This window comes from Beta vulgaris, chromosome 8 (assembly GCF_026745355.1).
Source record: "Beta vulgaris subsp. vulgaris cultivar EL10 chromosome 8, EL10.2, whole genome shotgun sequence".
Classification (NCBI taxonomy): Eukaryota; Viridiplantae; Streptophyta; class Magnoliopsida; order Caryophyllales; family Amaranthaceae; genus Beta; species Beta vulgaris.
This window is the reverse complement of record NC_079209.1, coordinates 18600232-18614193: the sequence shown is the minus strand read 5'-3', so window position 1 is coordinate 18614193 and position 13962 is coordinate 18600232. Positions and strand designations below refer to the sequence as shown.

The 13962-nt window shown below is 37.7% G+C and overlaps 1 protein-coding gene across 2 annotated transcripts in view; it reads right to left on the bottom strand.

The window, feature by feature from the left end:
- LOC104901319 (calcium-transporting ATPase 3, endoplasmic reticulum-type) overlaps window positions 1–13962 on the bottom strand; it is a 44392-nt gene that overhangs the window by 16083 nt on the left and 14347 nt on the right. For both annotated transcript variants that reach the window (XM_048634263.2, XM_010688881.4), the window contains exons 13-24: window positions 12247–12348; window positions 11087–11145; window positions 10827–10971; window positions 10328–10435; window positions 8814–8966; window positions 8574–8678; window positions 6396–6592; window positions 4612–4723; window positions 3841–3939; window positions 3557–3702; window positions 3159–3216; window positions 221–313 (exon numbers count right to left, since the gene is read on the bottom strand). In XM_048634263.2, the coding sequence (XP_048490220.1) occupies window positions 221–313; window positions 3159–3216; window positions 3557–3702; window positions 3841–3939; window positions 4612–4723; window positions 6396–6592; window positions 8574–8678; window positions 8814–8966; window positions 10328–10435; window positions 10827–10971; window positions 11087–11145; window positions 12247–12348 (1377 nt within the window). The remainder of the gene's footprint in view (window positions 1–220; window positions 314–3158; window positions 3217–3556; window positions 3703–3840; window positions 3940–4611; window positions 4724–6395; window positions 6593–8573; window positions 8679–8813; window positions 8967–10327; window positions 10436–10826; window positions 10972–11086; window positions 11146–12246; window positions 12349–13962) is intronic.

Here is a 13962-nt window from a genome sequence, read left to right as displayed (position 1 = left end):
GCATTATAATAAAAACCAAGGCTAATAAAGTACAATGCACAAAGACCTCTGATGAGATTTCCTCAATATTCTTACTCTTCAAAAGTCAAGATTCCATACAAGCATTGAAACAATGGACGAAAGGGGGAGGAAAGTACGCCAAGCATACAGTACCAAAATTTATTTTGTGAACAGATGGACTATCAGGCAGCATAGTAATGCAGGTGCCGATGTTAGTTACCTTAGCAACAGCTGTTCCAGATCCCATCGCAATCCCTATATCCGCTTTCTTCAAGGCAGGAGCATCATTGACCCCATCACCAGTCATCGCAACCTTACGATTAAATTAAAATGGAAAATAATCATCAAGACAAACACAATGTAAAGGAAGCCCAACATATACATACGGATTTACAATTGAAAGCCACGTAGAATATTTCTAATTATTGGCAGTGACGAATTCAGTTCTACTCTGCCACATGATAAGCCTTTAAGGACACATTCATGAAACGTAAAGAAAACCAGGCAAAAACTGAATGGAAGCAGAGCTTCTAAAATATAGCAACTATTATGTACTTTAAAAAGTGGAAGATAAACAAAGACACCACATTCAAATTTCAATTACAGTTCAAATCAAAGTTTTTATCTCAAAAAATAATACAATCACCTCAGTGGTGCCTGCATGTGTAGGAAATAATTATGGATGTATATGAACTTTCAATTAGAATCCAAATTACAGTTTTTATTTTTTAAAAATAATACAATCAATCAGTGGGTTTGCGCATGTGTAGGAGATAATCATGGATACATAATGAACTATTGTCCCAGACACAGCAAAAGTGAGGATATTTCAGCATTATTTTTACAACCACTTCCTCTTATGAAACAACAACAACGCGCCTTGATCCCTAAAGATTGGATCATCTGTGCTAACCAAGAAGTAGCTCCCTTGATCACCCACAAAGATCCTCTTCTTCCATACACTTTTATCTAGTGTACTCCGGCAAATTTCTCTATAAATTTCTAGAAAAATTCCAACTTTAGTGCCCAGACCCCTGAGATTTGGCCTGAATAAAGTTTCATAGCCAGACCTTTCCATATTCCAACTACATTGCCCTGTGGTTTGGCCTAATCCAAGTTTAGTCCCCTGACCTTTTCATATTCCAATTAGTGCCCTAAAGTTACAAAAAGATTCCAACTTTATTGACCCAAGGGCGGACAGTGTAAGTTTTCTGTCACGGCCACGTATATAGTTCAATACATAATGTGAAAAAATCATGTGCTCATTGAAATAAATTGTTAGAACATAAAAAATCTCAACTTCAAACCCTTACCAATAATACTGTGTTCTAATTATTTAATAGTGAAACCTGTTTTTAAAACATTAAATATTGAACTGTGAAACGTGACCCTTACCTAATCCAAGTTTAGTCCCCTGACCTTTTCATATTCCAACTTTAGTGCCCTAAAGTTACAAAAGAATTCCAACTTTATTGACCCAAGGGCAGACAGTGTAAGTTTTCTGTCAGGGCCACGTATATAGTTCAATACATAATGTGAAAAAATCATGTGCTCATTGAAATAAATTGTTAGAACATAAAAAATCTCAACTTCAAACCCTTACCAATAATACTGTGTTCTAATTATTTAATAGTGAAACCTGTTTTTAACACATTAAATATTGAATTGTGAAACGTGACCCTTACTGATAACACTGTTGGCCCTCAACCCACTAAGGTTGGAATACGAAAAGGTAAGGGCACCAAGCTTGGAGAAGGCTAAACCTCAGGGCACTAAATTTGGTTAGGCTAAACCTCAGAGTACTAAAGTTCGAATATGAAAAGATCAGGGCACTAAACTTGGATTAACCCAGACATCAAGGCATTGAAGTTGCAGTTTTTCTATCTTTGACTCCCTCCCAACAAGTTATCTTTAGCCTCCCTCAACTTCTTGTAACTTCATTTATCGAGCTCTTCACTTTCTAACATGAATACATGATGCATCTTTTGGTAGACAGCACACACCCAAACCAAGGTGATATGTTCTATCCTATCTTATTCTCAATAAATGCAACTCAAATATCTTCCATTAAAACCCTTAAGGGATTTCCACACTTTCATCTGAACATACAGAACTCTCCTTTTGAGTTATGCATGATTCAACATCTTATTTGCGGCTTTTCGTTTGACCCACCTCGACTTAACCCTCTGAATAACATCTTTTTCAGTATCTCCATTCCTCCAGAAAAACTGGCCCGACATACTTAGAACACTCACTTAAGGTGTCTACTTACTAACTAATGTCATTACATCCTCGTTTGGGAACTCAGGTTTTACTCCGACTTAGGCTCTGTTCTTTTGAACTGAACTGAACTGAAGTAAATTGAATTTGTCTGAGCTGAACTGAAGTAAATTGAATTTGTCTGAACTGGACTCAAATAAACTGAACTGAAATGAATGAAAACTCTGAGAGGAAACTAACTAAACTGAAATAACTGAAATAACTGAAATGAACTGAAATGAATGTGTGTGAACTGAACTGAACTGAATTTTTATTAATTCAGTCCAAAAGAATAGAGCCTTAGCCTAACCCCTGATTCTAGATTTCTTGCTGTTGTCTCCATAACTACAAACCTTGGCTTTCGTCTCCTCTACCAGAAGTATACCATCTTCAAAACCACTAATACTACTATCAGCTAACATAGCAACAACCATCTTTCAATAAGCAGTTAATTTTTCTTATGAGTTATAATAACCCAAAAAATTAACACAGAATTAAACTTACATCCAAGATATAAGAACCCAGAACTATTATCCTTTGACTCTTACATTGATAGGTAATGTAGATGACCCACCTAGGAGAGTAAGAGGTGATTCCATAGATGTCCCCAGTGATAGTGTAAAATTCAAACCCGATACTCCAAGGTTCAAAGGTGAACCCTGATCACCAAGCTATGACATGCTGCTCATGTCTTATTGTATTTGTCCCATGCTTAATTTACTAGGACATAGCACAATTGCATGGAAGTAGTTCTTGAAAACATCGTCAGTCACACATCATAGTTTATACAGAGATTCAAGGCTTGAAGCAGTCACAACCCTTTTACGATGAAAACTCTGGCAAATGACACAAGACATATTGGAATCGCATGAAACATGTATGGTTGAAGTGTATCTTACCACTTCATTTTGATTCTGTAAGGCTTCAACCAGCATTCTCTTGTGAGATGGCTCAACCCTACAGCATCATGTAAGATAGTCAGATCAAAGAGAATAGCAAGTCACATTGCCTTAGTGAACCTAGAAACAGATGCAAACCCAAGAAAAAAAATCCAGTCATAGAGCTAAAGAAAGTATCCAGAATACAACATGGTTTGACATGAAGCAGTAACTTGGTAGATTTACTTTTAAATATAGTCACATTCAGATGCCAACAACTTCCCCTAAGTAAGAAGGTTGGTGTATACAACAGAGCTATTATCAAAATAAGAGAATATCATTTTAAAGCAAGAAAGGGAGAAAGAAATATAGAATACAAAAGTATTTGACCGCTATCTACATAAAAAAATGATCTGTACCTTGTAAACAGAGCCATACGTTGCAATGCTATTGTTTTCTGCAAAGCTGGAAGTTCTTCAAATTCAGATGCAGTAAAAGAGTGCCCAACAAAATCTCCCAGGTGATCGAAAGCACCTATCTTACGGCATAATGATTCTGCAGTTGCCTGAGGTTCATAATCAAATTAGAAAAGCCAAACAAGCAACCGCAGTATCTTGGTATTTAGTGAATCCATCTAGTTTTTCTTTTTAACTTTAATCTATAGTATTTACCGCAAAATAGACCAGAGGACTATGTAAAGTACCTTGTTGTCCCCTGTCACAACTATAACACGTATTCCTGCAGTCATGCATGACAATATGGCATTTCGTACTTCTTCTCGTGGTGGATCAAGCATCCCCACCTACTCACAAAATGGTAATGATCAATACAGAAGACAGATGAGCCGTGAAAAGTAATACAACCACATGTATAAGCAAGGGACGCATCAAAATCAGAAATATCATGTTTTTGTAGGGAAATACTAATGGATCTCCAGTCAAATATGAGAATTTCAGAGTTCCCCAAGATTATTATCTCCACTTGGGTGCTAGGCCAGATTATTCTCCCATCTTAGCCCCACAGTTCTTGCAATAATTAGTTACAGACTTGCAGAGAAATAAAAGAGATTGGTAGTAGACAGTGAGCTTCCTTTTCTCCATTAGTAGCATTGATGCACAACAAAACTATTTAAGATATGAGTAAAAACTACCTTACTCCAGGACTAGATGAATGAAATAGTTTTCTCTATAAATAACTATTCTAAGCTTTCCTTGTCCTCTCATTGACTACGATTCCGACCTTTCAAAGAATTAACTCTTTTCTCATTCACAAAAAGATATGGAAATAGACTAAACAACTAGAACATGCAAGAACAGACAAATCATCAAAGAAAAAACATAACAAATAATTGAAATCCATAAATTGCCAACAGGCAGAATGACGTTCGTCAAAGTTGCACCACATGCAGCAAGATAGTAACCATCAACAGAAAATCATAATGCTGAAAAGAACACATGTTATAGAGAAAGCATACCAACCCAATAAATGTCAGGTCTTTCTCATCATCAAAAGACAGAACATGTTGATCCATGGGTAAACGTTTAAGGGCCACAGCCAGGCATCTCAAGGTCTCTTTTCCTGCAAAACTGATAAAAAGAAAGGTATAGATTTATATTAAAGCCCCAAACTAATTTTTCAAACGAAAAAGACGTACAACATGATTCTTAACCCCACTAGGCCTCTACACATTATACATAGCCTATTTGTGTAAAATACAGGTGAATTTGCCAAAGAACTAAACAAAAATCCTTTGATAACACGGATACGGAATGCTTTACATATTTATACGGCAGAATATGCGCTTCACTGGAGATGCGGAAACCAGTGAAAAACAATAGGACAGCTGCATTTGGACCACACCACCTCGCCAAATTTTGTGGGAGATAAACGAGTGCATTATTCCACCAAGAGTCAAGATTTTTCTATGGCTTGCACAAATTTGGAGGGTTTTGGATACTCCTCATCAAAGTTTCAAGTTACAATAGCTTTATATAGTGGAACCCATTTTAGCTTTTAAACATTACTAGACTTTTCTTGATTTTGTAGATAAACTGCTTTAATAGCTTGAGCACATGAGCTCTTTTCTCCTATTCCTCCTTTATATGGGTGAGACTTAATGGATTTCTTTCTAATATAACTCCTTACAACTAATTCCAAAAAGAAGAAATTCAACAAACAAAGCTGCACTTAGTCATGATTGCTATGGAATGCATATAATGATGGATCCATGGGCCAGTTAAATAGAAGAAGCAAAAAAAAAAAAAAAACGCACAGGGCTTTACAGCAGGGGAAAACGGCAGATTTCTGGTGAGACGAATCACATTAATTACAACTATGGTTAGCCCCATGGCAAGGCTAAAGAGAGAACTTTCCAAGGAATTTGTTGGGGTTTTTTTCAGGATATACAACAGAGAGCAGCGATTCTTAATGAATGCAGTCATGTAGATGGTCATTAGTGGATAAGTACGGAAAATGGGGAACAGAATAGCTCAGTTCTGGGCTCATGCTAGTGTCTAGGATGCTTTTTAGTCTGAATTTGAACAGGATTTCCCCTCTGAAACATGTCTCTATAGTATGAGAACTCTGCACATGAAACCCCCCCCCCCTTCCTCCACCACTAGGAGAAAGAAATTTGAAACCTTATGAACTATTGGGCAATGGCTGCAGATATGTCTTGTGGGGTCGGAGGGTTGAAGAAGACGAAAATGTTGTGCTGCAATGCTAGGGGTGATTTTTTGGAGTCTCTGATTGGACGGGAACTCTCCAATGCCTTTTCAGGAATTTCTTGATCAGGTGATATGTTGTGGGATAAAGTAAGTCCCTACAACTGTCTATGGGCTAAGGCAGCTGGAGAAAAGGTTATTTATGAAATTTTGTTTCTTGGTTGAGGACAGCTTGTCTGCAATATCATCAGCTGCTAATATATCAAAACTTGTTCTTTTCGAAAAAAAAAATTTAATGAGGATAACAGGACAACAGCGAGTTTTCACAACTTTCTAATCATAGATGATAGATTTAAAGGCAGTTTTGACAGAAGATTAAGTTGTATATTACACTGCCATTTGTGTGTGTATGAGTAGTGGTGCTCAAGCTCAAAAGAAAAATAAAAAAGGGAACCATTAACTCAGAGAAAATTTACTTCTGTTGTACAAGGCCTACACACTTACTAGGCATTCTGTCTGTATTAAGTACTTCCAAGAAATAATTTAAAGATAGAATTTCCACAGGATTAAGCAGTCTGTAACAAAGTGAGCTCACCTATTAAACTTTGCCTCCAACTCAAGTCGAATCTCGGAAGTCAATGGAATGATAGAACCGTCATCATTGCAGAGAATACTTGTGCATCTTGAAATTATGCTCTCTGGGGCACCTTTTGAAAACATTGTTGTAGACTGTTTCCGAGTGCAAAGCACACTCATCATCTTGCGATCACGAGAAAATTCTAGCGCAGAGACCTGCAAGGCTTCATAAATGATTATTCAAATAGCAAACATCTCCACCAGAATAGGTTTCATAAGCTTTCCATTAATCACTGAGCTCATCAGAGACTTCAGCTCTAACTTTTGTAAATTCAATTGTTCTTGCCCATAGCTTTAACACCAAAGTCTAGACAGAAAGTGGATAAAAACACATCTCGAAATACCCAACTAGTGTTTAAAAGGCTTGGTTAGTTTGGTTCACCTTCCTTTTGGGGAGCTCATACCATCGAATAAAAACTCACCAATTGCTACCCGTATTGACAAGGTCCACCTTCCTTTTCGGGAGCTCATATCATCGAATAAAAACTCACCAGTTGCTTTACGCAACGCCCGTTCTGTAACTATTTTGAACTTGCTGTCCCGCGAAATGCCATGACGTAACGCCACAATGAAAATCATGGCCTTCCCATCGCGATGTCCGTTACGTAACGCTGACTCGCCATGTTAGAACGTTTTTCTCCCGTTTCTTGTCAGATTTGGCCAAAAGAGATCAATCGAAAATATAAGTTGCAACTAAAAAGAACAATGTGCACACACTACAGAAGGGAGAAGAACGGGTTTTTAAGTTGGGTAATGTATATGAGTTGGTGTTTGGTTAAATGAATAATAGGATAAAACACTCATTTTTTAAGTAATTATTCATTCACCATATATATAACAGAAGAATATGATATTTTTCATATTATGTTGAAGGGATACTTTTTACACTTTGAAGCGGAAATCTGTTTAACTATGATAGGCTAAAAATTGTTTATGTGATTTTAAAGAAAAAATTCACGTTGCGTTAACCGCGTTCCACAACCATTACAAGCCGCTTCCGCATCATGGCAATCAATTCCGCGAACACAACCGCTTCCACGATTTTCTTTCGTGGCTCATATTGTATGATAGTCCACATTGAAGTACTTAACTCAAAATATTCTTAGATGCAAAAAAATATCAGCAGAAAATACTCCAGAGCAGTCAGCTGCCAAGCTCTGTGATCTCAAAATTCTAAGAAATGGAATTAAGAATATTTAACACATATGTAAGCTCTGCCATCCTAAAGAATTTGAATTTCTTCTGCAAAGAAATTCCAATAATGACATCGTCAACATCCAGCAGATACAGGGGTAGGGATATAAGAAGACAAGCAGCTAAAATGTTGGAAGAAAATGGAAATAGATGATCCCTGCCAAGACGATCCAAAAACTAAAGTTTTCAAGTTGTCAACCATGTATCTAATTAGCAAGAAGAAAAATATTGGACCTTGGCAACCATCCTATAATTATATCATCCAGTACTTGCTCCTACAATTTTTTTAAGGTATAGAATTAGAAACTTTCTTGTGGCATGGATTGGATCGTATGAGGTAATAGAGTTGCAATCAGCTTGCCTAGTATCTATATTTTGGACCAGCTACACATATACATATGTCGGCTTAAAGAAGAAAAAGAAGAGAAGGTCCCCATGGTGATCCTACTTGGATAGCTTAGGCCTTAGCTACTCTATAGATAATTTAATCGGAAGGAAATCTCATAGCCTTTGGAGTTGGATTTCCTACCAAGAAACTACAGGCAAACAGATGTGCTTAGCTTGTCTATAAACTCATCGGCCAAGGTTTTCCCAGGTTTGTCTTCAACCATACACTAAAACAAGCAAAATCTGAGTTCCATTAGACTTTGCTAAAGAGCTCCTAAAAAATATACAAAGACAATACTTAATACACAAAGATATCAAATATAATAAAGAATTAAATGTAGCTACGGATAGGTAAAGACAACCTTACTAAAGAAATCTACTTACATTATTATACAAAGACAATACTTAACACACAAAGATATCAAATATAATAAAGAATTAAATGTAGCTAAGGATAGGCAAAGACAACCTTACTAAAGAAATCCACTTGAAAAATCAACCACATAATTATGGGAAGAAACAAGTAAGGAATCTTAAAGAGTATACATAACCATACCTTCTTAAATTGAGTCTCCCAATACCGATTACAATAGGAGGCACGATCGTGCTTGCTTAGCATATTCAGAGCAGATGGCATAGAATCGAAGCCAGGAATTCCAATCTGAATTGAAAATTTTATAACAAGTATCACTTTTTACCATAAGCTTGGAGATATACTTTAAACATATTTGCAAAAAGAGAACAAGTGTATGGTCAGAAAAGGCCAATGTGCATATGATCTAAAAGCCAAGACAACCTTTTCAGCCAATACACGAAGTGCGACTTCTGTTGACTCTCCAATTTTTTCATAGGATCCTTTATCAGGATTGTACTGCAATGAAGACTCATTGCAGAGGGCTGAACACATGGCAATGTGAAGAAGACAGGGTTTCTGTGACGGAATGTCAAGCTGAAACACATCCACATGTCACAAGTGAAAGAAAACTGATTATCATTCATTTAATCAAATGCCATATTTTTCAATTATAAAACAAAGAAGATAGCAATTGCAACGGAACAAGAAGTTTAAATAATCAGTTCTTATAACGGAAAGAGCCAAAGCTAAAAGCAAACGCTGGATAAAAGTATCTGAGCATCAAATTACTAGCTTTTACTGACACCTCAAATGAATAGGAGCAGACTATGCAAACCACAATATGGTATTAACAAGTGCAGGTGTATCCATGTCAGGTAATTTCTTCAAACATCCAATGTTTAGGGATTTTCAAACAATATGCGGTACCATAGCAAGTCATATCATTTCCTACTGGAAAGGTTGCAAAAAATATAATACAGCTCAGTCCTACTATGTTCTGACTTCCGGGTATTATATCACATGATCCATATACATAAAATTGAGATTGGATTACTCACTGGAGCTTCTTTCCCCAAATTGGACTTTCAATCATTCTCTAGAATAGTACATAAATGTTGTGTATGACTAGTTGGGACACATTGGACGCCTCTCCCCCCCAACCCCCCCCCCCCTACCCAAAGAAAAAAAGCGAAAAGGCTTAAGAGAAGATTTCCATTATTGTACACGACTTGTTGGGCCACTCTGAAAGCCTCTTGTACTCTATAATTTTGTGGCAAGTTGCTTTATTGCCAATATGTGGGGTGCCTTGGTTAGAGAAGAATGACAGGGTATTCAATGGTCAAGAAGATTCCTTTGGTTTCTATAAGGGAGCAAGCTAGATTCTCTTTGGGCTCACGTTCACGGGGCATTCCCCAACTAATTCCTTTTTTTTTTATGTATCTTGAACCCAGAGCACCATAATATTTTTGCCTTCATTTGATTTGAACTTCTGTCCCCCCCCCCCAACCCCACCCCTCCCCTCAACTCTGTATTCGTTCTGTTGATGTCGATGAAATCTTTTTTTTTCCCAAAAAATAGAACCAAAGCAGGTTAGCTTTTAACACCATCAAACAAGTACCTATGCAGCATGCACCTTTTTTTCTACATATTTTAATTGACAATGACCCCGCAGTCACACACATTTACAATCTATCTAACATGGACATACCAAAGTATTCAACAAGGATATACGCAAAAAGTGATTATAATCCAGCTATCGCCAAACTCTGGGAAAATACACACATATGATGGTTCAGATGGTTTTTTACAACATATAAAGTTCAATCACTTAGCAATCAAAAAAATCGAAGGTATCTGAAAGCCAACAATATGGCTAGTGATAAACAACAATATGGCAGGTATAAAGACAAGTCTCCGGCTTTTCGCCCCATAAAAAAAAGGGAAGAAAGATCTACCCGCTCTCCTTCGTTGTCAAAAATAGTTCCTTCAGGAGCATATGTTGTCCCACTGACTCCGTATTGTGATGTAATAGGATTATGGCGCACAGAATGGAGCACACATATCTGAAAAAAAAATTATAAAAAATGTTAAGCATCATACTTAGAAGTGCATATAGCTGATACAAAATCAAAGGCACGTATTGAAGAATCGATCACCTTGGTCATTGGACACGGTGAGGTTCAACTTTGACTATACTTTAGCAAATATTTACAATTACACTCCGTATCCATCATTGGTATTAGTATGATAATATATACATTATTTACTACAAAGTTGATTTTTTCGGTTAATCATCATATTATTGTCAACCCAATGAATTAAGGTGAGGATAGTTAACCATAAAAGTTACTTGCATTGCATCTCCTATGCTACATAACCATGATTATGTCCGACTCTCTTAACTAAAGAACTTTAGAAGTGAAATGCTTCACATCAATAAGGTGCAAAAAGTACCTTAGAGGCAGACATCATATTAGTTGTCAGAGTACCAGTCTTGTCACTGCAAATCACAGTCGTGCAGCCTAGTGTCTCTACTGATGGTAAAGACCTTACAATCGCATTTAACCTGGCCATTCGTTTCGTACCAAGAGCCAAACACCTTCAAGACGAAAAGATACTCATGAAACACCAGCCTGAGGCCCTGAAGCCAATCAAAATAAATATAAACAACAATATTGCCAATGCAACAGACATGAAAAGTTGTATCTACACACGTTGTAACAACAGCTGGAAGCCCCTCTGGAATAGCCGCAACAGCCAGAGCAACTGCAATCTAGACAGATAAACAAAGCAATGCACTGAGAACTTTTAAACAAGAATTACAGCAGTAATTATCAAACCATGAATAATAATAAAAAAAAAGTTTATCAAACAGTTGATAGTGTGAACCACATAAAAATTACAAATCTTTCGCTACTGATTTCTGTTACACTCAGAAAATCAAACACTATTGGTCTCATGAGGTACAGTCCACATAAAATATCTATTAACGAGATTCAAGTGACCAGAAACAGGAGTTCTGGTGTCATGAGGTGCAGTCCACTTTTAACTTTTGGTTGATAATCACAAGTCGTGAGAGAGGGGAATAATAAAAGGAACCCAACATTCAACAGAAAAGAAGAGTACACATCACAATTCACAACAGAAGAAAATGAACGGAGTCCAACATGCAAATTTTACATCATACTGGAAGAAGATGTATGCGTTTTTTTTTCTCTTCTTTTTTATGGGATGAGGAAGTAAGGCTATACATTAGCAAGAGACCCATGGGGTCAACTGTCATTTTGTCACTCATGTACAAGGGAGAGCAAGGACTAAAGTATAAATGATCTCAGGATGTAATGTACCATGCCCCATCAGTAGTTCTAACTTCTAAGCCCACATTTTCGCTCCAACATATACAGCACCAGCCTCAAGAAAACAAAGTTTAAGAGTACAATTTCACAAGAAATATATCTTCTTTTTATTTATTTTTTTAATCTTCAATTCTTTTTGGGGATGAGCAATAAAAAGTCTTTAAGAACACGATAGCAGCATTATGTGGGTTGCAGAGAATCAAGTGAGCAAGATGGCTTGCCATCTTGTCTTCCACACCCAAGGTATGGGTTCGATCCTGGTAGGGGCGCGTGTTAATTTAATTACGGCTTGGGCATCTCCCTGAGATAGGGATTTCCTTGCCGACAACCTATGTACCTGGCAAAAAACTGATGTGGGCTGCCAATAGTAAGACTGAAGATAACCAAACCAAATGATGGAAATAAATTTACAGCCAAACATTGAGAATTGTACACCCTATATTGAGCATGTATGATGTAGATAGATTGGCAACAAGCAATCTAAGAAATGTTGGCAAAATTCAACCATGACTGGTTACCTTGAAATAATGGATAGCACCTTGCAAGAAGCCGCCATGAGAAGGATCACGGAAATGACCAATATTAACAACCCATACCAGCACACAGATACCAGCAATAACCTAACAAAATAGCAAAGACATTTCTAGATGAGAAACAGAAATGCACCCAAAAGGAAATGAAAAATAATGAAACAAGGGGAATCAGGAGTCCATAATAAACAAAAACAAGACACAAAGATACACCCCATAGGTGTTCTCATAATGAGAAGCCTAAATACACCACCCTATCCCACAAAAATAGAATTAAAAACAAAGACAATCAACCACGACAAATTTCTTTTCTCTGCAACCAAAGCATGAACCTCTCACAAATTCTTGTGCCCCTTTGCCTTCAAAACCTCGTAGTGTATAGTAAGATACCCCAAAAAAAAATTGACACAAACATTCTACCATTAAAAAAAGTCCCATTCAACAAAGCAAAACAAATCATCCCTATCTCCTCACTAACAAGACATAATATGCACACTTCACTGCTTCAGGAGGTAATACCTTGCGGGTCCCTGCAACTACAGATTCTTGAACATATTGAGTTTCTCCAATCTAAAACCCAAATAAATCATTTCACTCGCTACAGAAGCCTAGTTTAAATAATTACCATGAACCCCCCCCCCCCAATAAAAGAATAACTTTTGTTCCACCAGTACCCAGAGTCGGGTATGAGCAAAAAGTTGTATGGGGACTATCTCCTTAAGAAGAAACAAGGTGAGGAAGATCATGGATGACTCCCATCAAATAAAAAAGGCTATCTAAGATAGTGGGCTGGACAATAATCCCGAAACTGCTCTTGATGAAGTAACCATGAAACCCAAAAACAAACAAAGAACTAGAACAGTTAAAATATTTTGAGACACCCCAAGTTTATTTAAGAAAAAGAACACAATTCCAGTGAGACACCACCACACCCTCCCTCGCTCCCTCATGTAAGCTATCTACAAACCCGACTAATAACCGCTTTTAAAATCCTACTCAAAGATATCAACGACGAAGATGAACAAGAAAGGAGAAACAAGATTACCCTTTTTTAAGCCTTCCTAACTATGTATAACTCCCTCTGGTTTTATTAGTTTACCCACTTTCCTTTTTGGGTTATCATGTATTAGTTTACCCACTTTTTTTTCTGTTTCTAGAATGGTCCTACCAATTTTATACTTCCTCCGTTTTTTTTTTAGATGTTACACTTTAAAAAGTTCGGTTACCTAGGCAAAATTATAATGAGGGATTAAGAAAAAGTTAGGGTGGGGATTAAAGGGAGTAAGGAACACCAGTGAACCACCACCACCAGTGGGCCACACCAGTGCGCCACCGCTGCGACCACCGATGCCACCAAATCGACCACCGACACAACCAAATCGACCATTGACACCCTCTCCCTCCCCTTCCCCTGCTGAACTCGCAACCCCCCTCCCCTTCACCTTCCTTGCAGTCGCTCGACTGGGTTTTCGGCGAGTGGGGTGGGTGGGGTTTTCGGCAGTAGGGGTGGTGTTTTCGAGGCTAGGATGGGGTTTTCGGCGCGTGGGGTAAGGTTTTCGGCAAGTGGGGTGGGGTTTTCGGTGGGTGGGTGGGGTTTTCGGCGGGTTGAGTGGCATTTTGGGCGGCTGGGTTGGGTTTTTGGCGCTGGGTGGGGTTTACGGCGGGTGTAGTGGGGTTTCCGGCGAATGGGGTGGGTTTTTGGCG